Here is a 26,232-nt window from a genome sequence, read left to right as displayed (position 1 = left end):
ATGTATCAATATTCATTCATGTACAGAAGAATTTAAATTGAATAGCATTTAAAAAGATGAATTTATATTTCTAACTATAGTTCCAAACCAATGAAAGAATTTTTGGAGACAATCTCTCTAATTTTGGACTCAACTTATTTTATCTTCAGAAAGATATTATTAATTTATGAACAAACATTCGGCACGCTGATAGGCTCTCCGCTGTCACCGATTAAAGCGAACATTATTAAACAGGATCTCGAATATACTTGAGCACATTGGTATCAATCTCCCCTTTTATTTTCGATATGTTGACATTATTTTCATTATATGATCAATTAGATGTAATTCTTAATAAATTTAATTTATACCACAAAAGATTGTAATTTATTAATATTTAAATAAGATGGAAATTGGTATAGACAAGATTAATTACTATTTATTTTGATTTCACTTTGGAGGAAAAATGCATATTATTTGACCTGTATATCAAATCTACAAATTAAGGTGGGTATCTCAATTTTTACTCAAATCATCTATTTGAACATAAAAAAGCTGTGATTACGGGATTAACTAATAGAGTCTTGGCACTGTCACACCCAAACTCCAGTTCAAAAATTTAAAAACAATGACTATCAAGGAAATAAACTATCTAAGGAAAGCATGAGAAGGGGGATGCAAAGTGCTGCTGACGATGTAACGATTGAGAATAAAAAATATTTTTCATTCCCTTATATAATTGTTCATCAAATTTAAAAACTGTTGCCAAAAAAGCACGAATGTCATCTCAGTTATAAACCCATAAATTTCTTAAAATAATTTATAAAGGAAAGATCATTTAAAAAAAATTAACATAAGTGAATTAGTTTATAAAATAGATTGTAAAGATTGTGATTAGTTATAATATATGGAACAGACCCACAGTTGAAGACTAGAATTAAAGAACACTTAGCAGACATAAATAAATCCTCGGTTGCCTGATTTATAATTGCATTGTTGCAGAAGCTTTTATGCTTCGATCTATTTTGTAAAATATTCCAATCTTGTAAATTCAGCACACTTTATCCGAGAAATATCCTGCGATTGTCCTTAGGATGTCTTTAGGACATTTCTTGGAGGCCTATGCCTGTATGTGGAATGATAAAATTGTCCCAAGAATTACAAATGTACGTATTTAGGACTTTAAATTTAGACATTCAGTAAATATACCTATGTATTATATATTTATTGAAGGTAAACACCTAGGACATAATGAGGCGCTCATTTCATAGTCCAAGGACGTCTTATGGCAGAATGTCTACAAATGTCCCTGTGTTATTAGGATACACATACTTGTATTTTTAAAACTGTTTTCTGATATACAATAAAAGTGTCAAATTTTCAGTGTTTAAAATAGAAAAGCAAAGCAATAGATGATTAAAATAGTGTTCAAATTAAAAAAATTAAGAGTAAGTAATATTTATATCGCAGTATATTTATATGCGCGATATTTATGATTGTGTGATTTTTTTGTCATATATTTACATACAATACTGTATTTCCTCATGTCTCGGGACAGTAATATATATAAATATGACAGAATAGTTTTATATGTAAATATATGTGACACAAAATAATTACACACAGTCATAAATATCGCGCAATAAATATTCCAGTATATAAATATTGCGCTTAAATTTTTTAATTTAATCACCATTCTAAGTTAGACATTTAATTTTTTAAATAAAAGTTGATTTTAAGTACAGTAATAATAGAAAATTTTTTTTTTCAATTTTTCCATGTTTTTTTTCAATTTTTTATTTTTTATAAATAAGAAATTTTTTATTAAAAAAAAATTTTTTATTATTATAAAGTACCTACTCTCGATCCTTCAATCCTTCAATTTTTATTAAAAAATTTTTTTCTATCTTTTCTATTTAATAATAACCGCTTTGAAAAAAATTAATTGATTTTTGTTTTGCCCCTTAAAAGTGTATATAAGCAAATATAAAAAAAAATACGTATTTCTTATTTTGGTTTGAACACACAACATAATCCATTAATTCCCGATTTCTTTTTCATTGATTTTTCTTTTATGACCCTTTTAAATATTAGAGTCAGGATTAAACATTTCGATTTGCCCGAGGCAAAAGAAAAAAATCGGTAAATTGTCAATCATTTTATCAAAATTTATATCCTTACATATATTTCACTTTCATTTAATACACACGAGCGCTCAACAGCAGATAAATACAGTCACTATTAATATTAAATGAAATACATATAGAAATTTATATTGTCATTTTTGCGCACCTTCATATTTTTTATTTAAATGAAGCAAGTGTTTCGTTTGACATATCTTAGTCCAGGCTCTGTAAATATAGCTGATAATAAGAAAAGTTGGAAAAAATTATCATGAAGAGAGAACTAGAAATGGCGAAATCGGTCCGTTCTTATATAAGGATGTTAGGAATAAAAAATAGACAATAATACACATGAGCTTTGTATTTTATAGACAACAAATTTCATTAAAAAATGCAAAAGATCCTAATTCATGCGGTGATAACTAGGTGTATACGGGTACCCGAAAATAACAGGTACTCTAGCCTCGGGTCGAATTGAATAATTATCAGGTTGGATCGGACGAGTCATGAGTGTTCGGATATTCGAATTTCGAGATAAAATTCTTGCTTTGGGACTCGAAACTTTATTCAATTCGGGATAAGATTTTTTTCGACCGATCTTAAATTTTTGAAAACTTTTTTTTCTTGTAAATATTGTCGCAAATTGAATATCAGGTCCGAATAGAGTTTCGAATCCCAAATCAAGAATTTTATCCCAAATATTCGAAACCCGACCAGACCCATATTTTTGAGTACCTGCACACATCTAATAGTAACATATCCAGATTTCAAATAAACATTTTTGTGACAAAAGAATTTATTAAAAATAAGAATTCAATAATAATAATCTTATAATAGCTCAATAATAATAAACAATAAATAACAAGAAGGGGCTACAAGCCAGATTTTTATGTATTTCAAATTCTTAGAACATACGTTTCGACCTTATTATTAGGTCATCTTCAGTGTAAAGAAATTAAACTCAAATTTAAAAAAATTAATAAAACGTTAAATACAAATTACACAATTTATAGTTACGTAAAAAGTTGGTAATATTTCTTCATACCTATCTTCCGCAACAATGCTTTTCGTTCTAGTAATATTATCGGTCATTTTCTTCCATTATAACAGTTGCTATAAGTCCATAATGATAAAAATATTGAACATGAGTCATTAAATAAAAATGTACCAGCACACATATTCTGTTATCAAATTAATAGAATAAATTATAAAAATTAAAATAACAATGAATGACAATGAAATAACATTGAATATAATGATCATTATGTTCAAAATTATTAGTATATACAATTCTTATTTTAATAGACAACTATATTAAAGTGTGTGTTAATAAATAAAATTATTATACATATACTTCAACTGCGATTGATAAACCAGGATACAATCAGTAATTGAAACAATGATGAGTCAATTTATTTGCAAGAAGCGATCAGAGATAAAAATTGAAACTGGTTCATTCAAATTGCGTGTATTGTATTATCGAGTGTGAGTGAAATTCTGTTGCTTTTATACAATATTATCTCGTTAAGAGAGGGGATAATATTGGAAGGGGAATAGAGATAGGAAAGGAACATAGGAAAAAGGAAAGGAAGAAAAGAAAGGGAAGAGGTTGCAAAATTTGTAGATAAGAATTAGGTAATACTTTCGTGTCGTTTTGTTTGTTCAATCCCAATTTTTGTTTTTTAATGAACCATTTCGAAGATCAATCTTTTATTGTACGACTGTTCCTTGTCTAAGATCTTTACATCTTTCCAATTAAAATTATGGTTATGGTTAATACGATGTCAGTAATCACCGATGGAGAACCAGTCTTTTTATTAATGTCCGAGATATATTCATTTAGTTTTGTTTTTAATTTTCTTTTGATTTGTCCTACATAACTAGCTTCATAAGAGAAATTTTATATATTTGATTAGCTAAATGATCTAGTTTATCTTTACCTCTAGTTACAAGGCTTTTTAATGTATTTGGGATTAAATATGACAGTTTACAATTACTTATATAGGTAAAAAACTTTCAGAAATAGATTTTATACGTGGAACTGTAAAGAATTTCTCTTTGACATGGATATTATGTTTTATATTATTGTTCTGTGTGTGATATTTTAATCTTTTTTCAATTGTTGAAAAAATGAAAAGAAGAGGATAGTTATTGTTTGGAAATATATTGATAGCATCAAGTTCTTTTCGTGGAAACGAGGATGACAATTTAACTATTTTATCAACAAAATCGAAGATAACACCCCTTTTGTGACACAAAGAATGGCGTGAGTGAAAATTAAAAAATCTGCCCGAACAGGTGATTTTCTTGTATCTGTCAAAAATAATCTTATGGTTATCAATCATAATCATAGTGTTCAAAAAACTTAATTTTTTAGTGGAGCCGCTAAAATGATGTCATCCACATAACAAAAGTAGAACAATAAATTAACTGGTAATTTTTGGATGAATTTCCTCGAGATCTTGTATAACTATGTCTGCAATAATAATAATTGGCGACAATGGTTAATCCATCGGAGCACCGAAAACTTGTTAATAGATTTTATTATTGAATGAAAAATATGTAGAGTTAAGAACCAGACGGATGGAGACTAAAAATTTCTCTAATGGAATTTTTATCTTTTTTGAAATATACTCTCATCTTTTTTAATACTATTTAACGTCAGTTTTACCAGACGTTAGTGAACAAGGACACTACATCAAGTGATATCAAAATGTAATTAGAATCAAAATGGGTTCCATTTAATTTCTCCATTAAATGGAAGCCATTTTTTATGAAACTAGGTGCTTCCGGTATACTATTAACAATAATGTTATGTTAAGAATAAGGATAGAAAGTATAAAAAGGACTATTAATTGAAGATACAATTACTTTTAGAGAATAATTAAGCTTATGGATTTTAATTAAATTATTTGCCATTCTTTTTCTATCTTTTCTCATTAATAAAGAACATAATTCAGAAGTTAACTTAATTGTAAGATCTTTATCTATTATAATATATGTATTCTTGTCAAAAAAATTTGCTTCTTGCGAATTAAATTGACTCATTGTTCAATTACTGATTATATTCTGGTTTATCAATCGCAGTTGAGGTATATGTATAATAATTTTATTTACTAACACATACTTTAATATAGTTGTCTATTAAAATAAGGATTGTATATACTAATAATTTTGAATATAATATACGATCATTTATTCATTATTATTTTAATTTTTATAATTTATTCTATTAATTTGATAACAGAATGTGTGTGCTGATACATTTTTATTTAATGACTCATCATGTTCAATATTTTTATCATTATGGACTTATTGCGACTGTGATAATGGAAGAATATAACCGATAATATTACCAGAACGAAAGGCATTGCATTGTTGCGGAAGATAGATATGAAGAAATATTACCAACTTTTTGCGTAACTATAAATTGTGTAATTTGTATTTAACCGTTTTATTAATTTTGTCAAATTTGCGTTTAATTTTTTTACACTGAGGATGATCTAATAACAAGGTTGAAATGTATGTTTTAAGAATTTGAAATACATAAAAATCTGGCTTGTAACCTCTTCTTGTTATTTATTATCTAAGAATTCAATCTTCCAACCTAAGAATATGTAAGGCCGGTTTTTATAATCCGTTTTTATTTCAAGACAACATCGTCTTAATTAAATAATATCTTAAAATGCTAATATGGCTCTATTGGTTTATGACATCTTAAAATTATATTTAAGACAATTCTAAATATAAAAATCAATTATGAATATCGATCAAAAAAAACAAAGAAGGTCTCTATTTTGGAAAAATATGAGCTATATATATGAGGAGAAAAAAAATTGGAAAGACGTTCTATAAATAGAACAGTGGGAAGAATTGAGTTAAAAGCTCATTAAAATCAGAGTTTTATATAGTGCGTTTTTTCTTGTTAAAAATATATAGAAAAAAATATATAGAAAAAAAGATAAACTAAAATTAAAATAAATTTCCATTCGTAAAAATGGGCATAGTTCAAGATCGATAAGTACAACAATAATATGTAATTTACGCGGATGAAGATGAGAATCGTCGCGCGGAAATTTTGGTTTCTCATAAAACGGCAAGCGCATTACAATAAAACTGACGATTTATACGATCTGTCATTCTTCTTGACCGCATGCCGTAACGTAATGTAATGTAGTACGTAATTAACTTGGCATGTACGCGCCGCTTGATCCTTTTGCGGCGCGGAAAATAGTTACGATGTGTGAAAATAGTTACGATAACTCTGGCATGTATTTTCCTGATTAGCTGTATTATTAAACATAAAGTAAACGAATTAAGGCTCAGAGTTTCAATAGAAATGTAAAAAAGAATGAGCCAACGCAGATATTAGTGCGAAAAAAATGAATAAAAAATTTATTTATATACAGGATGTCCCGAAATTCAAAGACAATATTATTACAGCCTGAAATTTCGTGAAAAATCAAGTCGAAAAGTTTACCATTTTGCAATTTTCGCAATAGTTGCAAGATATTAATTATATTAAATATCGCCGAATAATGGTTTCCAATAATTTTTTTATTCAAGTATTATCAACTTTACAGAAAAACAGCAAGAAATAAAAATTGTTTATTTTCTTCTCAGAGCTTTAAGAATTTTTTCTGAATTTTTTATTAACTTTTCAATATTGCATTTTCTAATTGGAAAATTGCGAAAATTGTAAAATGATAGAGGACTTTTTGACTTAATTTTTCACAAAGTTTCACGCTGTAATAATATTGTCCTCGAATTTCGCGACACCCTGTGTATTATATACATAAATATGCGAATGTTTTGATCATTTCTTTTAGTTTTTCTTTAGTAGAAAATATATAAAATTAAACGGAGTATAGTCAAACAACATGCGCAAACAAGAAAATATTACAATTAATATTCGTATTCGAAAACTAATATATTAAGATCATCATCAAAAGGTATGTATTTCTTGTAATATGTTGGATGTTTATAACATTGAGACTGATATTATAATATTAGACCGAATAAAAATTATATATCTTAATAATATCAAACTTATTATTAACAGTTTATTAAACAACGATGATTCAGCGGATTTTGTTTTTTAATATGATCACTGCTCGTTTAAAACGAGTCTATTTTACAAAATGACCTCGGAACAAGAAAATGATATTAATGATAATTCTGACAATGAACAAAATGAACATGTTTCCTGGTTTTTATTACTTTATACTTCTTCTACCGCAGAAAAATTCTCAATCATCAACAAAAATGCAAACATTAAGCTAGTTATTTTTCAGAGTTGCAACAAACTAAACAAGTTCATCAAAATTCTTAAAGACATTCTTCCTAAATATTCGAATACAAATGTAGTTTATAAAATTATGTACAAAGATATTGCGATGCTTCGTAGGACAAACGAACAGAAAACTATCTATGAGAATTTCGGAGCATCGTAATCACATTAATTGGAATATCAGCAGTCAGTCGGTTATTACAAACCACCGAATTAATTATAATTACAACTTGGGAGAATGTGAAAATTTTAGACATAGAAAAATTCTTACACAAAAAACTGATTTCTGAAATCTCTCACATACACATGCACAAGAATGGCCTTAATAAACGTTCAAATACCGAGGAACTACATCAAATGCATGTTCAATAATGTTTAATTCTTCATTATGTAAATTTTATGTTGTTCTCACATTCTTATGTGCTCTTATATTTAATGGTCATAATGCGAATTTTATGTTACTTTTCGCGTTCTTTTATATTTTATTTTTAATGCCTAACAATAATATTTACGATGTGATTTTTCGGTTATTTTAATATTGTTTTAAACATTTGTGACATGTCCTAACGTACAGACGTAATACAGACACTGCTTTTATGTTTGATCTCTTGATTTTATATTAATTACATTTGTGTGAACAATTATGTATTAGGTGTACAAATAAGTTTCCGCCGTTTGACAAAAGACGGCGCCACTAGCAAGCTATGGTTAAAATTGTCTGATGTAAAATAAATTATATCGTAAGGTTGGATCTGTCAACAACATAATCTTGAAATACTAGCGATTTTGTATCAGCATCACATATTTTTTTTTGTGCGAAAATGTCGAGTTTTGAGTCGAATAAGCGTCATTTGCGGGAACTTTTGATTTACTTCTTTAATTTGAAGAAATCTGCAGCTGAGGTTCATCGATTGCTCGTAGAAGCATATGATGAGGCTGCCTTAAGTGAGAGAAGTTGTCGTGAATAGTTTCAAAAATTTAAGAATGGTGAATTTGACGTCGAAGACAAAGAATGTAGCGAAAGGCCGAAAGTGTACGAAGACGCGGAATTGGAAGCATTATTGAATGAAGATTCGTGCCAAACGCAAAAAGTAGTGGCTAGCGATGGACAATACTTTCAATAAAACATTATGTATCGTTCTTTCACAATAAATGCTTAATTTTTGATTAAAAACGGCGGAAACTTATTTGTACACCTAATATCTAAGCTTGTTGACACGGTCTCTATCCACGATCACTTCACTCTTCAATGTTTTACTTCTTTCTATAGTAATCAATTTTCTTGTATCGCCAGATTTTACATCAATTGGCAATTTTTAAGTTACACAACTTTTTTGGATATTATTTGGACAAAGCGTTTTGTTATATTGTTATTTTGCTGAAGGAGATTCCAAAGTAAATTGAAACATTCAAAATAAATAAAACATCGTTTATTGACAGAATACACGTAAATTTCATTATTTCAAGATCTTGTGCCTGATTACCTGCGTTTGACTCTCATTAACTTTGATTTATGTTAGTTATGTTTATATAAATTATAGTTACAACTGAAAGACGAATAAAATAAATATCTTTAAATAATATAAGCAGACAAACAAATCATCAACGTACGACTGATAATTAAAATCTTACAATTTAACATCAGTCCAATAAAGTGCCAGCCAAGTCTCAGCAAAGTATAAAAAATAGTCGAATTAAATTGTAATGAAAATTCTTAGATCAAGCCAGGATTGCGGTCATTACGAAGAGTGAAATGAAAGTGCTGGTGATAGTTTATCATCAAGAACTAATTTACTAATGTAATACAATTATAGAAGTGTAACAAATATTTTATATAACATAATAAAAATAAAAATAAAAATATAAATAAGAATATAAATAACGACAAGATTGAAAAGCATCACGACTTTCTGAGATCGCTGCAGATTATGTTTTATTTTTCGTGACGATAAGCCGTAGTATCTTGACTTGATCTAAGAATTCTTACAATTTAAGTCATCTTACAATTTAATTCGACTATTTTTTACACTTTATTAAGATCTGGCTGACACTTTACTGGATTGAGGTTAAATTGTAAGATTTTAGTTAGTCGCGTATTGATGATTTGTTTGTCTGTTTATATCTGTGAGTATATAAAAGAATTTCATTCGCTTAACTTTCAGTTAGATGTAACCATATAATTTATATTCGATCTATCTCAATATTAATGGTCCAACATCAATATTACAAGAAATATCTTACATATCTTTTGACGACAATCTTGACATAATAGTTTTCGAATACAAATATCAATTGTAACATTTTCTTGCTTGACTATAAGAAGTTGTTGAAACGTTTATACATTTATATATCTATACTATATATTGTATAAATAAATTTTTTATTTAATTTTTGCGCACTAATATCCACATTGACTCATTATGGTGTATTATTATATATGTATTAATACTATACTTGTAATTCTACTGCCGGTTTATCAATACGCGCTGCCAGATATTCCCGATGTTGCAGTGGCGATTCGTTTGCAAATTTAATGTTTTTGCTCGCCCATATGTCACTTCCGTATTATCGAGCGGATGCACAGTGCGGGAATATTGAATTTGTAAATGGCGAGAGTTATATCGCGATGGATCCTGGTGGACGCGCAGAGACACGGGGACGATTAATCGCTAAATCTCGACTCTTGCGGAAATTGCTATCTACGTGGCGCATCTGAATGCATCCGACGTGCCAAATGCATAAAGTCCGTTTTTGCACGATCTATAATTAACGACATAGGAATCTGATCTGTCAATTTTGTGCAGTACACGTGCGCGAGCGAAGGCGCTTCTAATTTTTTCGTGAGTCGAAATCGATAAACGGACAGCACGGTATCGAACATGTTATGTTGCTGCAGTTTCACGTTAACTAGTCAACTACGAACGCATTCTGATAATTCTGCTAGCGTGATTTTATTTCCATAAATGTTAATGCATTATTAGGCGAAGATCCGCCTTGATCGAATATGATTCTCTCTTCGCTTATCTGTGTACTGTTTCTATACATTTTATACAGTCAAAAAATTAATTCTCTCATAGAAATTGAGAGCAAAAAACACGGGATTACTTCGGGTTGAATCGATTAGTTCATCTAATTAGTTCTGTGTCTCATTTTTACACTCAGAGAAACACGTACTGACAACATTTTTGTGATAGGTGATACATATACAAACATGTGCAAAAATATTAGTCACATTTTTCTTGCATTTTACGAAAAGTTAAATATCTCGGCGAAAAAAATCTCAAAGAGATTTTCGACCACGCATTTTAAAGCGTAAAGATAGAGCTTTAAATCTGCATTCGAATCTTTGTCTACGATATTTTGTTCCTAAATTAAAAAATTGAAAAATAATATCTTTGCAATATTTTTGTCTTACTTTAAAGTGCAACAATTCAATAAAATATCAGCAAACAAAATTTAATATGAAAGTATCTTAAAGTAAGCTTTCTAAGCTTTAAAATGCTTTTTGAAAAAAATTTGTACTGTAATTTTTCGCAAAGATATCGTATTTTTTATTATGTGAAATTTTGTAGAAATATTTGGAAAAAAGATAAAAGAGAAAAAATGTTACAATGTTCTTGATTCGTATAAATTTTTTCAAATTTTTTTAAAAACTTTATTCGAGTATCAATTTTAAAAAAGTTTGTTACATAATAAAAAATTTTTTTACATAATAAATACAATATTAAAGCTTAAAAAGCCTATTTTCATATTAAATTTTGTTTGTTAATGTTTTATTGTACTGTAGCGCTTAAAATAAGACAAAAAAATTTCAAAAATATTATTTTTCGATTTTATGTAACTTAGGAACAAAATATCGTAAATAAAAGATTTAAACGCAGATTTAAAGCCCTATCTTTACGCTTTAAAAAGCATGATAAAAAAAACTACTGTGAGATTTCTTTTCGCCGAGACATTTAACTTAAAATGCAAGAAAATTGTAAGTGCCTAATACTTTTGCACATGATGTCTGTATAAGTTTCATGTGTAGAGTTAATGTACACACACATATTTGAATAAATTAGTGTTAAGGAAACCGGAGCATTATAAGTTAAAAAAATTTAAAATATTTTTAAACTCTTAAAATATTTTTAAATATAAGATTTGTTATCCCAGCTATATTTATAAAGAATTAGAGAATTATAAATACTTACAAATTGATTGAATATATGTATTTAATAAATATTGATTGATTTTTGAGAAAGAAATAAAAACATATTTTTTAAGAAATGACCCAAGATGTCTCTTGGGACTGTACATGCATAAATGTAGGTTTATTAAAAAAATAATTATGACAAAAATTAAAAAGAAATTTCAATTAATTTATACATGTTTAACATAGTTACTGAATGTAATAATAAACAAATTACAACTAATAACTATAATAGAACAAAAAATCCATAAATAAAACTAGAGAAATAGCTATTGATATATTGTACATAAAATACAAAATTTAAAAAAGTAAAATAAAACAAAATTAATTGCTTAATTTATAAATTGTCCTCTAGCACTATTTTGCATTGTCACGTTTCATAAATATTTAATGTATGACTCATGATGCCTCGATTACACTTGACATAAAAAACGGTGAAAAATGACTAAAAAATAAATGATTGACAATTATATTTGTAGTGTATAGCAAAATGAGAAAGATATGTAGAAACTTGTATCCCGTCTTCAATACATGTATCTTTTACTACAACAATTATATTAAAACATTTGTAAATAATTAAAAAGTTATTTTCATACCTCAAAAACTATTATATAACAACATGAGGTAACAGAGTTTGAATACTGCCATCTAATATATGGGCAACAAAGCAACAAAGTAATGGGCGATAGTCTCATATATCAGTTGTATCAATTTAAAAATTACCCTAAACACTTAATGCTTCATGATACTATGTGATGACTTGTGTTATTGGCTGCTTTCCAAACACCTTCCAAACAATGTTAAACGAAGATGACATGATATCATTGTGTCACGCTGTGTTCACTGGAAAGCACCAATTATGTAACTGGGGTGTTCCAGTCTCTCCTACATAATTAAATAATTATTTTGTAGTCATTATAACTCTTCTCATACATTTCGATTAGAAAATATTAATGAGAGATTAATTTGTTAAATTAGAATCTGGAAATTCTTGTTCTACATATTTCGTGATATGATAATTGGCGTTGGTTGTAACATTGTTGTACGAGGCACCTTCACATGATGAAAGAACACGTTTATATATAATTATATCACACGACGGTTGATTTTAAATCAGCTATATGTAATTCTGCGTTTTAAGAATATGTGAATTTACTGAAGATGACCAGATTGTGGCCGAAATATCTAATGTTCTATTAATGCAATGATAATTAAATATCACAAACAATATCTTGTGCGGTGGTTTTTATGCTCTTCTTTTCATACGTTTCGATTTATAAATCACGTTCGTTTTTATGATGTATTTTTATAAAATAATTTCTTTAATTGTGTGTGTATATATTAATTCTACAAATAAAACTTGTATAATTATCATCATCATGTCTATTTCTCTAAGTGCATAAAAAAGAAAGAGACTGAGAGAGAATCAGCTAAGTTTCTCAGTAAACTTTTTTCCACTGATGAGCGCGCGTGCGATCATTATCTACGGTCAATTAAGGAAATCAATTACCTAATAACACACGTTTGTGTGTTTCGGATTGAGAAGAACGTACGGTTGGTCTCTAAGCAACCATGAGTACGCTGTCCATTTATGATGAGAAAAAGAGAAAAATAAGGTCGTGGAATCGCACATTTGAGAGCGTTGGCGCGTACTCGCTTACCTGTCTGTAGGTGTCCTCGATGGTCGGAATGTAGGACTCGCGGAAGGACCCCTTCACGAAGCGCAGCACAAGAGAACTCTTGCCAACGCCGCCCGCCCCGAATACGACCACGCGATAGTCGTTACTCTGCTCCGGCATCCTGACATCTGCCGTCCCGGCGACGTAAACCCCCGGCACTCGGGGTCCGCGTAGAGAGAGAGAGAGAAAGAGAGAGAGAGAGGACGATGCAGGGGATGAGCAAAATGAGAGAGAGAAGGGGAGTGAGCGTGCGTGTGCGTGCGTGCGTGCGTGCGTGTATACGAGACGATCACTCCTCCTCAAACCCCCGATCGCACCACCTGACCTGTCGGATGACACACAAGTTATACTGGGTGTCTTATTCTTTGTTGTTATAACTGGATTATATTAAAACTTTCTTCTTTGTTTTTTCATACAAAGCCGTGCAAAAGTAAAGATGACCCTGTTCATAAATTTTCTATTAAAAGAGCATTGCAAGGTTTAGAAAATATAACGAAACGGTATAAATAAAATTATGTCGGATCATGAGCCACTAATTGTATATTCCTGTCATAGAAAGTTAAATATGTAGCTATTTGATCAGGTAAAAATTGCATCATCGATATATGATTTTTTGTATAATTTCATATTCTAAATTTTACGTATAAAAATTTCATTAAATTTAAATTATTATTTACTTTTATGAGAAGAGTATAAATGAAATATAAATGAATATCATTTGCATGTGCAAATTAAATTGAATAATTAATAAAATTATTAATAAGTAATGTGTAGTTATGAATAACTAACAAAGTGATTAATTTAGGAAGAAATTGATATAAAATGAATATATTTAAGTAAAACTCTGAGTTCTCCTTAGTATTAGGCTTTTGTACAGTGCACCTTCTCTTTGCACAGCTCTGTATATATAATATTTTGTTTCAAGTACAAGTGTACATTATGCAGAAAAAATGATTTTACGGAAGTATTCAAAATTTAGATACAAATTTGAAAATATAATTTTGTTAGATCATCAAAATAATTAATGTAAGAAATTCAAGCATGAGAGTAAGACTGCAGAAAATGTTGCCATTCTAGCAACCAGCTCAAACATTAGATTTTACGTAATTATTTTAATAATTCAACAAAATTATTTTCAGATCTGTATCTAGCTAAATTTTTAGATGCTCAGGTAAAACCATTCTTTCCGTGTAGTTCAGCTACAGAGAGAATAGAGAGATTTCTTCTAATTCGTTTCCCGACCCAGGAAACGATTCTTCTTCTCGACGGAAAATATCGATCGGCAGTCTGGTTTTGCGAATGGTTATCCGAATATTAAGGGAGAATATTAATTGGTCTTCCGATTTTCTATCGCGTGTTCTGATTTTCCAATGAAGCTTTTAGGAAATAAAATCCAGAGACTAACTGGATGGACGTCAATGTTATCGTTAATTTTTTCTTTCGAATTTCAGCATAGAAAGCATCACGAGCGTCTCGATAGTCTTTCTTGAAGGAAGAATCGCCTCCAAGTCGAGCCAAGACATCCGCGTGGCGAAAGAGTATATCCGGTGGTAACGGAACACCCCATGTATAAACGCGCACGCCACGGCCTCCACTCCGCGCTTCGCCCACGCGGTGAATAATCTGAACCCACGAAAGGTTACATCTATTCCGTTCCTCCGCGCATATCTCGTGACGTATACCCCGCCGATGACGACACCCACGAAACTGTATCCGACCGTAAGCACCCCCGTCTCCCTCCCACCCCTTCGCGCGGCCTTATGCGGGTCTGTTCCTGTTCGTGTCTCTCCTTACATCTAATTGGATGCCGGATTTTATATATTTCACTTGTGTGGCGCCGAGACTATCGAGAATACAAATGTATTTTTTCTTTTTCTTCTTCTTCTTCTTTTTTTTTATTTCAAGAAGAATGGCACGCGAAGAAATGTAAACGATAAAACATAAACAGCAAGAGTTGACTAATCAAAATCGAGAATTCTTGAGAACGTAAGTTCTCTTCGTATCTACAATTTTGAAATTCTCGGATGTGAATGATCGATTCGCGTATTTTGTTTAAATCTTGCTGCTTACGTTATTGTGCATGTCAAGACGGACAGATATCGTCTTTAGCCGCTGCGGTGCGACCGATCGTCCGCGAAAAGTCTATTCTTTCCACTTGTATCATCTACATGTATGTCTTTCTCTTCGCAAGTTCTCTTTTCCTTTCCTTTCTCCACTCAATCCAAATATATGTATTTTTTTCACTTTAAACCTCTTCTACAATGTGCTTTTTGTTTCCTTTTGTTTTTTTTGCCTTTTGTTATTTTTTACATCTTGCCTTTTTGCTTCTTATTCGGTTTTTTGTTTTACATCGCCCGAAATAAAAGTTAACGAACTTCGAAAGAAACAAGAAATACGTAGCAAAAAACACAATTGTTGATAAAACGGTTGCAAAGGAGGAAAAAGCAAAAGGTAAAAAACAAGAAACAGGAAACAAAGAGCACATTGTAGAATAGGCTTTAAGTATACTTTCCCAAAATTAAGAAAAACAGATTTGCAGAGAAACGAAAGTAGATCCATTTAGCTGCATGTTTAATTTAGCACTTACGTTGGTATATTTAAGATTAAACAATGAGAAGAAAAGAAAATGTGGAAGCTGACCTAATTTTTTTTCTCTCGGAAGTTCAATAAAAAAAAATCAGGATTTTGTTAAAAGAACGAGAGAGAAAGAGAGAACTAAAGCATTCTCTCTGATTAATACACTGTTAAACCTATAGCGTCAAATTTAATTTAATTTAAGTCGATACTGCTTCTACTCGATATATCGTTTTTTGTACTAAAACAACGGATAAATTTGACACTATTACTTAGGCACTGTATGTGTAGTGTCAAATTTATCCACTGTTTTAGTACAAAAAAACGATATATTGAGCAGTGGCGACTTAAATTGAATTAAATTTGACACCATAGATTTAACGGTGTAATGTTTCCATACATGAAACACGAACACATAATAAAGTAATAAAAAAAAACAAACAAACTGGCATATAGCTGAAATTATAACGCACGTTAATAAAAGAAAATTCAAATTTTATCATTTTAAATAAAAAAAAAGTCGCGCTCTCTCCAACATCAGAACAATTTTGCGAATAGGACAACCAGAATTTTCCAGATTTTTTGCGCAATTTCGACAAATTTCAATTTTGATGCTGGGTGCTCGGGTATTGTATTTAATATCACTTTACTCGCAAATTGTCATATTTGCATCGGTGGAAATTAAAAGGATGGCTCTCGTGCGACATTGGAATATTTAGAACACGAATTCACCGAAATTACAGGACAATCAAGCCGCCGTATAAAAATATACGAGTATAACTGATGCAATTTGCGATCGTCACGGCGCGGCGCGGCGTGACGTTATATTTCTCAAATCACTCGTTTCTGATGGAATACCGTGAATTATGGAAATGGAAAAGAGTATCTCTGGCCATTCAAGAGAAATTATGTGATAGCCGTTCTATTCCCTCCCCCTTCCCCAAACGCATATCACAGTTATCCTGATCGGCCGAATTCCACAGTTTCGACACATCTACGGAGTTTTCGTCATCGTTCGAGTCACGCAAGTCCGCGACATCGTCGATCGTTTATACGTAATAATACACGATATCGCGTTTCGCCGATCGGATATTTTGACCCGCCATTCACCGCACACTCTCGCCGGGCGGGCCATTTCTCTCATTATACAACGATTGTCGATTGTCGAATCTGCACGCGGACCGTTGCTCTGAATCCTGATCGACGGCCGCGTCGACTGGAGCGCGCGACATTTTGCGACGTGTCGAGATTCATCCTCCCCACGATTTTCAGAGCTCCGAAAATTAGAGAACTCGCGGTGAGAACAGTACGCGGAGAACAATAATATCCCAGGTAGCAATTTGTGACATCATTTATTGTCATTTTGACATCAGAATGATGTCAATTTTCTCAAATAATGTCAGCTTGATATTTTCTAAGTACAAGGAAAAAATGATTCAAGTATCTAAATTTATCTATACAAGAGATACAGATCTGGAAATAATTTTAATATAGATTACGAAAATAATTACATCCTACATAATTATTTTGATGGTCGAATAAAATTTTTTTTTCAATCTGTATCTATTTAGCTAATTAACAAATTTTATACTTGAGCGAATATCGTTCTTCTCGTGTATGTACTCGCGATAAACGCGCGCTAGTGTTCCACCGTGTTCAACTTTCAACCTCTCAGCTTTTATGCACTTTTTCAAATCGTTCTAGGGAAAGGTAAAAAAGCGAAAGATAAAAAAGCGCGATCACAGGAGAAACAGACCCAGCCAGCGCAGCGAGGCGGCACTAACCCCGGGGATCGTGGTCGTCGTCGCGTTAGTATCGATGACTCGACGATAAGCGGCGGTGTTCAGCGCGTTCGACGGGGGCATTCGCGGACAACGTCACGGATGTCGCGGACGGCGCACGGATGGCGAAGGGCGAAGGGCGAAGGGCGGTCGGAGATGTATGTGAGAAGATGGGGAAACCTGCCGTTGCGGTCGGACGACAGAGGACCTTCTCGCGGCTTCTCTCTTCGGTTCCGCAGACGGGCCACGCTCGACCGCGCTCGATGATTTTCCTCGCGGCTGTCGCTCCGAGTCCGCAGTCTTTAACCCACGCCGGAGCGTCGTGTCGCGTCACTCGCGCTGCGTACGCGTGCGTGAGTGCGTACGGTACGTGCGTGGGTTCGCCAATGACGCCAACACGCGCTTGGACAGGACGACGCTTTTCTCCTTTCTTTACGTTACGTTACGCCCGTTACGGAATCGCGATGAAGCGACGCGACGACGCGAACTAGGCTAGACGGCCTAGGCGCTGCGCGGCCACCCGTTCGAACGTCAACCCCCCTGAAGTTCGTCCCGCTCGCCGCTCGCCGCGCGCGGCGGCCGCGGCTACCTTCGCACGTAAGCGGTAAACGGCGATCGAGCGCGCGACTCAGTGCGACTCGCACAATTTAAACGTCGTCGCGTCTCTCTCTCTCTCTTTTTTTTATCCGATCGGCGACTAGCTCGCACCTCACGATTTTCCCGTGATCCACACGACCTGTTTCACTCGCTTTCTCTTTCCCTTCCCTTCCTTTCCTTTCCTACAATTCCTATATCACGCACAACTTGAATGATCTCGCGCCGACGAAAACCAAGTACGCGCGCTCCGTGTACGTGGGTGAGTGTGCGCGTAGTGTATGCGCACCGCCCGCTCAAAGTATCACGCGGAAAATCAATAGCGCTTTCATGTATGTGTGAATGAGTGAGAGCGCGCGCGCGTTTGTATGTGTGCGTGCGTGCGTGCGTGCGTACGTGTGTGAGACGGCAATGACGTGAAAGTCCAGCCTGATATGGGTGCGAAAATTAGATCTATCCAGACAAACTTGCGTAGCTGCAAACCTATATACATAGAGAAAATTATCCGATCGCATTTCTATTACAAGGTCGCGTATAAAATGCAATTGAATAATTCTCTTTACGTATACATTTATGCAGCTATGCAAGTTTGCCTGAATAAGTCTTTATGGATCATGGAGAACGGTTGAAATTTCAATAATTTGAATTTTGGCAAAATTAATATGTTGTTACGATGGTCTCCATTCTACATGTGGGATTATGAGTCGCTCAATTAAAAAAATTTTCTAGTCTTTTCACATAATATGAAAACATTATTCTTAATTTAGAGTTTAGTTTATGATTAATATGTAGACATTCCTAATTTTTTTCGAATTTTTTTGGACCATATAATCTCTCTCTCTTCTTTAAATAATTTTCTAAACTAACTGAAGTCTTATGAGGATTTTGAGTAATTTAATCGTAAACAAAATTAATAAAGAGGGATGGAGAATGGGGGTGAAATTTTATTTTTTTAATTTGAGAATGTTTAAAGAACATTTTGAAATAAAGAAATAAAATTTTATTGCTTTACATTATTTATTATTTAAAAAATAACAATGACCAAACTTGTACGGTAAAATACATGAAAAGTCATGTGAATCTCTTTTTTTAAGTTAGAGAATTTCCTTAAGGCTTTTGAATAGTCGCGGCGGCCGTGTTGGAATTGTGACGTCAGAAGTGAGAAATACACGTTAATTTATGTTGCATGTTATTTATAAATAAAGACAATTTGGATGAAACGAAATGACGAGATCGCTTTAAAACACTTGTAAAAATCGATGAAAACTGTTCTTTCCTTCCTTGACAGTAAATGGTCGTAAAAGACACGTAAAGCGAGCCTATATTCGGGCAGAAACAGACACAATCTGATAGCTGTTGAAACGAGTAAAATATATACATATAAAATTCCAAGATAACTTTAGTTTTCATCGTTATAATTACGATTTTTATAAATCACATTTTCACAATTAAGCAAATAATAACGAAATGGCATGCAACATAAATTTCGTCACTTTTCCACGCCTATAAATTCAGCCATTTATTGTGGCGAGGCGCTGTAAACACACACACACAAGCACGAGCCATGTATATGTACTCACTTTCGATGCGCCGAGAACACATGTATATGGGCTCGTGCTTGTGTGGGGGGCTACAGATTCGCCAGACCGCTGTCTGATTTTGTGTCGCTCAGAAGTACTCAGGAGCCTTAAGAATATATTAGGTACATCTCTGGAAAAAAATAATAAATTGGTAATTTATATCTTCCATAAATGTTCCAAATAAATGTTATATAGATGAATTTGAAACAGTTCAATAAAGTCACACACACAATATTTAATATTTTTTTAACAATACTTATAATTTCATAGTTTAAATAATATATTTTCTCATTTTATCTTAATTATTTTTTTTAATGTACCGTGTGTCTATTTATTAAAATAATTTTTAATCTAGGCTTTAAATCATCGCCAAACTTTCTTTGTTACCTTCAAATACAATCTTAATTTTTTACATAATTTTTTAATTTTATTAAAACATGTAAATATCATATAAATTAGAACAAAACCATTATATGTATAAATAAATCGACAAAGTAAGATAAGCACCAAAGAACTGTGATCAAAGTTAGATGTTGGAATAATATTTCTACATGTATTTTACATATACATTTATTTCAGATATATGATTGCGCGCCGAGAGATTACTTTTGGATTACTTGCAACACATTCAACTGAAATAATATTTTCATAAATTAAATTGATTGTCGATTTGATGTTACTATCAGGATCTTAAACCTGTCAACATACACTTATACGAGCAAACATCCTTAAAGAAAATAATTCGCATGTTGTACAAAGAAGACTCATTCTAAAATGTATAGTGACTGTACAAAAATACATATCTTTTTGTTTGCAAATAATACTTTAAGAATTTATTCACATTTATTAAATTCACTTTTGTTTATTACGTAAATACAATTTATACAAGAGTAATAATAAACATCTAATAATAGGTAATTCTTGAGAGTTTTTATGTACAAATACTTACAGATATACATTTGCGTGTTTTTAAATTCTCACTTTGTTTCTTTCATCAGTGGATTTTTTATCACAGGACCAGTCCCTTCGCAATGAATGCTATCGTAGGTCCATTTGCGATTATTCCTAATAAAGTCACAACTCGAATAATTATTTTACAATAAAACAGGTTAGACGTTTCGCTAGATACCGAAAATTTCGTAAAATTACCTGCAGTCGTGGGCACATTTTGGAGAAGAACACTTGGAACACGGAAAATGGCATCCTGGACAATCCAAGCTCAAGCAGTCGCAGAGATCATCCGATGTCCGTATAAAAATGCCTTCATCGTTGTATAGATGCTTCCTGTAGCTTTGATATAATCGACGATACAACTTGCGCTTTTCTCGTTCGCTGTGCTCTGGATCGAAGTTTCTCAAAAATTTTTTGCTCAAATTATCCACGGCTTTCTGTCTTGAGCCTCGAGTACTCTTCTGTGAACAGAGCACGAATACGATTAATCATCTTTCTTTTCCTCAGTGATTAACCAATTGTTGAGTAATCGATATGCAAAAGTAGCTATATACAAAAATATAAAAAAAATTATGTATTGTATTTGGTATCTCTGGATTCCTCAGTTCCTCTTGATTACAAATTCAACTCTTTAAAAATGTGCTGAAATAGTTAAATCCCATACAATTAAAAGAGAAAGACGGGATCTAATTGGAAAAAAAGTTAAATCTCTATTGTTGCAGTTATATCCATTAGTTATATTTAATAAAAATGGCAGACATTTTATTCCAAAAGCTAAAGTTCTTTCTACAAGCAAGTACATTATATTTTAATAAATATAAATTGTATTTTTTTCTTCATTTCATTCCACACATTTTACTAAACAATGCATTATAAAACAATGAATTTTTCATAATTTTCAGAAAAAAAAAGATTTTATTGATAGCATGAATAAAAAAAATTATACGCAAGTTTCTTCGCTCCCACCAAAAAAATTTCAAGTGGAGATATACATATAATAACTTTTGTCAATTCTATATGAACATGGCCTACTCAATTCTATGTGAACAATTAATCCTTCGTTGCTTATTAAATGCTATTTATACATTATTCATACATTTCATATAAATTTCACAATTAAAAAAAAATCTATTGATACTTTATTGATATTTTTGAGCTTTCAGATATTTTCTTCAAACAAGTCACATAACTTGCGCGTTATTTCTATGTCTTAATACATTGTTAAATGCCAATGTTTACTTAATCAGGATAAGAAACATTCTAATATTCTAATCTGTTACAGTAAGATTAAAATTAACTGCAATGTTCATTCAACAAAATGTTGGCATTCTTCTTTGAAAAAATTTGCATTTATTTTTTTCTACATTGGCTACGTTCAGCAGAAGTTAGCGTTACATTAGCGCATCAGGCTATACTTTCAACCGTTTGAAAATTTTATTGAACGCTCTTAAAATTACAGTAAGCATAGTATGCTACAAAATTAAATTACAAATAAAATAATAGCTTCTTAAATTAATTCTGATAAATATAGAAAATATCACAAATATTTATTAGGACATTAATCTACAAGATGTAAGAATTTTTTTTATAATAATTAATAAATGGAACGTTTCGACTTTACTTGTCATTCTCAGCCATTACAATAATAAGAGTAGTTGTATAAAATTAAAAAGATATTAACCAATTATTTTATACATTATGTATATATATATATATATATAATAAAATTAACTATTGGAAAAAACATAGAAAAATAGTCAACAAAATCCTATCAAAGATTGGACAATATACTATAATAAATAAAATATTAAACATTAATCTTCTTTACGTAAAAGTTGTCAAAACTTTCTTTGTTCAAAGGTGAGAAAAAGTGAAATCAAACGGTTAAGATTTTCTTTAAAGTCGTAAGATAAATAAATGGTCAAGAAGAATCTCATAGTTAAAAGTTTTAAGGTATATTTAATTTTTAAGATATGAATTCTGTAGATAGAATCTGTAGAGAGATATATCCAAAACAGTAAGAAGGCTTCTTGTCAAAACAAATGCATGTCAATAAATGATTATCACATATATTTTTATTCATTATATTTACTTTTTCGACAATTATTTTCAAATTATAATCAAAATATTGTTCTAATCTATTTTGACAACATAACTCAAACGGTTAAATAGCAAATGCAGCTTTTTAAATTTTTTTATAAATGCTTATGAATTTGCAACATATTTGTTATGCATTTAGCATTTTTTCTAGCAAACTGAAAATATCATATAACATTAGTTTTTCCATTATTACAATGTCAACTATATAAAGATAAAAGTATAGTAATTATATTATAATTTATATTGCTCTAATATATATTTAGTGAATTTACACTGAACGACAATTTTTAATATTGGAAAGAATTATGATTGGTTATTGTTAGCAACATGTTTGAAAATAATAAATCACTGGCAACAAACAAAATGCGCATTCAACAAAAAATTTTACAACAGTTACAGAGCTACTTTTTATGCTGAACATAGCAATTGTAAGCATCATTTTATCTTCCTTCTAAGTAATGAATGATAAAAGTAGAGAATGAAGCTCACAGCTCATAAGCGCCAAAACCAAATGCAGCTTACACAGTCTGTCCTTTTCAGCTGAATCTTGCACGATTCATCATTTTTTTCTTTCTTCGAAATGAAGATAAAAGAAGGAAAGATAACGGAAGAAGTTCAGCTAAAAAGAATAGATCTATCAGGTTGGAACATCAGAAATATCTCACATAAGAGTAATTGTAAAACAAACCACGCGAATAATATGAGATTAAATGAAACGCTCACTCTTTCGCCACGTGTAGGTGTTGGATTGCTCGATGAACTTTCGCCGGAACTCTCCATTCTTTGATTGTCGATTGATCGCATGAGAATGCAAAAGCTTTTATGGAGAATTAAAAAGTATTTGTCCTTAAATCCCTATTTGTGATAAATAATTCTGGAGAGGTTTTTGCTAAAAAAATAAAAAGAATCTTGAACTTGTCCAAGTTAATACAACTGAATTTTATACTTTGACATTCGTAAAATAATTTGATAGTTAATGAAGGAGAGCTTACAAAAATCATTGAAATTAAACTTACTCGACGTTTTTGTATAAAACAAAAGAACCTGATAGAAAAAAATGTTGCTCTGCTTCTGAATCGAGATAGTAATCGTTAATGACAACGAATATTCAGGTTAGGAAATATGTCACAATACGATCAAAATAGGTTCGGTTACTGACAGCAGAGAGGTTTCTAGTGCCGGTTACTACCAGTTAGGGTGAAATCACATGATGCGGAAAAGGACTGCGAAATAGAGAATGCGTCATAGAAGCAACCAATTAGCGCTATTCAGTGTCACGTCCACGGTACATATAAAACTTGTCCAGAAATATCCCCAGGCGAATCACAACTTTCTTTATCTTAATAAACCGACAGGGCACAAAAACCGCCTAGACCGCTCCTGACGCCTTCCCCACCACTAGCGCCCCACCAGCGTGGGAGGGGATCCTTCGGAAAAGCCCTCGGGATAACCGAGTAGTAGTTAAGTTAAGATTAAGTCCTCAACTGGGTTCCCTTTTTTTACTCTCTCGTGACAAAAGTTCGGACCGACACCATCTCTAACTCAAATTCCTAATTCGAACTTGAATCTATATCCAATCTTCCATTTCTATTCGTATAAGCAACTTCATCTAATTATATAAGTAAAACTCTATTCGACCTTGTCAATTTTAATCACGTTAGATACTAACCGCAGTATAAATTTAGTCATGTATTTAGTGCAACTTAATAACAGTAAAATATATAAGTTGTTTTCTGAGCAAAGATAAATACGCGAGTGTGACCTTTTTCTCAACGAAACCTTCCCTACGTAATCGGCATACATCACATGAAATTGCTCCTCACTTAAACTCACCAAGTGGACGCGCGAGTGAACGGCAGCCAGCATTGGACCAATCCCTCTCACCCACGACGGACTCGACCAACCAAGATCCCAACCAGCCCGCACGTAGCGTACCACGGATCGTAACACCGCGGAGCCGCTGAAAAGATCCGCAAACAATCATCGTATGGTAAGTACAGTTTGCATCCACTATTAGTCCTAGGTTTGTCCAGGTATTGATTACCGCCGGTCGGACCTCAGGACGTAACATCAGAATAACGCCGAATAACGCTGATTGGTTGCTTCTATGCATTCTCTATTCCGTAGTAATCATTTTCCGCACCGTGTGATTTCACCTTAAGATGTAAACCACTGAACTATATATACATTGGAATGGGTATCTCCACTGTGAAGTATAGAAAATTATGGCACCAATTGATCAGCGCCATTTTAATTTGATCAATATAAGAGCGAATCAGAAGCTTTCAGATGCTCATGCGCACTTATGTTTAGTGTTCTTTAGTAAAACGCATATCGGTCATTCTACGTCAAATCGGGCATAAAAAAATCAACATTTAAAATTTTTTTGAAAATTTTCATATACCTTCTACATATAAAAAAAATGAGACACGTGTTTTGGAGAAAAATTTTTTAAATGTTTTTACGAAGTTATGCTTACCTTTAAGTTTCAAGAATTGATGAAAAACGTGGCTCGTGTGTATAGTATATTCAAATGATTGTACCGCCGAAACAGTAAGTCGAACGAAAAAAAGAGATCAGTTTTAAAGATTATAAATTGTTCTATTTTTTGGTAATTTTTAAATACACATTTGTTTTGAATAAATATTTTTTTTTATTGTTTATAATTTTTAAATGTATTTTTTGTCATAAACTCACCAACTTACCATTTTAAAATTTTCAGGATTATTTCACAATTGAAGAGCGAATATGAATTTTTATCAGAAACTATAAGTTGGTGAACAAAATTGATGACAAAAAATGCATTTAAAAATTATAAACAATAAAAAAAATATTTAAAAAATAATATAAAATATATTTTATAAATAATTTTTTAAATAATTTAAAATATATTAATAATATAAAATATTTTTCGCAAGTTTAGCAGTTTTTTAGCAGTTTATTACAAAAATTTTAAAAGAATCGAAATCTTCGATTTTTTTTATCAAAAAGTGCCCGGTTTGACGTGGAATGATCGATATGTCAGTAAGATCATCGTGTGTGTGTGGAGTTGTATTTGAAAGATTACCTTGAAAGATTATAAAATCGCGTGACTGTAAAATGTGCAAAGCATCAACCTGAAGTGCTGTGTGCCTGTGTGTGGGCGGAGAAGTAAAAAGGGCATTTTTTTTCATAGATAAGATTTTTTTGTATTAAATGTATCAATTTCTGCCCATTAATTTCTGTTAATGATATAGGACATGCAAAGTATTATTAATGTTATTTTATTAAATGTACTAAGAAAATTGAAGTGACATTATTTTTGTTTACATACCATTCATGTCCATATAGATTTCATACATCGATAGTACATCGATCGATACATCGATGTACTATCGCAGCGCGCCCGC

General features: G+C 31.6%; 2 protein-coding genes across 4 annotated transcripts in view; both read right to left on the bottom strand.

The window, feature by feature from the left end:
* LOC105154997 (GTP-binding protein Di-Ras2) overlaps window positions 1-19,051 on the bottom strand; it is a 39,581-nt gene extending 20,530 nt beyond the window's left edge. The window contains exons 1-2 of the mRNA XM_011070856.2: window positions 17,803-19,051; window positions 13,246-13,588 (exon numbers count right to left, since the gene is read on the bottom strand). Coding sequence (XP_011069158.1) covers window positions 13,246-13,383 — 138 coding nt within the window. The 5' untranslated portion in view covers window positions 13,384-13,588; window positions 17,803-19,051. The remainder of the gene's footprint in view (window positions 1-13,245; window positions 13,589-17,802) is intronic.
* A 138-nt stretch (window positions 19,052-19,189) lies between these two features.
* LOC105154995 (ARL14 effector protein) lies at window positions 19,190-24,037 on the bottom strand. Of its 3 annotated transcripts, none has more exons than XM_011070850.2 (5): window positions 23,860-24,037; window positions 23,567-23,732; window positions 20,942-21,204; window positions 20,742-20,857; window positions 19,190-19,922 (listed from the first exon to the last, which is right to left on the bottom strand). In XM_011070850.2, exons 2-4 carry the CDS (start codon window positions 23,645-23,647, stop codon window positions 20,770-20,772), a joined length of 432 nt encoding a protein of 143 aa, XP_011069152.1. In that variant the 5' UTR covers window positions 23,648-23,732; window positions 23,860-24,037; the 3' UTR covers window positions 19,190-19,922; window positions 20,742-20,769. The 3 variants fall into 3 exon arrangements, with proteins under 3 accessions (XP_011069152.1, XP_011069154.1, XP_011069153.1); XM_011070852.2 differs by lacking the exon at window positions 19,190-19,922 and adding an exon at window positions 20,198-20,424; XM_011070851.2 differs by lacking the exon at window positions 19,190-19,922 and having other exon boundaries at window positions 20,597-20,857.
* Between the last annotated feature and the right edge of the window lie 2,195 nt (window positions 24,038-26,232).

The sequence above is a fragment of the Acromyrmex echinatior genome, chromosome 13 (assembly GCF_024713525.1).
Source record: "Acromyrmex echinatior isolate Ae372 chromosome 13, ASM2471352v2, whole genome shotgun sequence".
NCBI lineage: Eukaryota > Metazoa > Arthropoda > Insecta > Hymenoptera > Formicidae > Acromyrmex > Acromyrmex echinatior.
Note: the sequence above shows the minus strand (reverse complement) of the source record. Positions and strands in the feature narration are given on the sequence as shown.

Excerpts from the sequence above, each read along its gene's own strand:
- LOC105154995 (XM_011070850.2), bottom strand. The coding sequence starts at position 23,647 with ATGCGATCAATCGACAATCAAAGAATGGAGAGTTCCGGCGAAAGTTCA. Across the intron at positions 21,205-23,566 it reads CACCTACACGTGGCGAAAGA|AAGAGTACTCGAGGCTCAAG; the intron begins GTGAGCGTTTCA and ends CTCTGTTCACAG. Across the intron at positions 20,858-20,941 it reads AAATGTGCCCACGACTGCAG|GAATAATCGCAAATGGACCT; the intron begins GTAATTTTACGA and ends TGACTTTATTAG.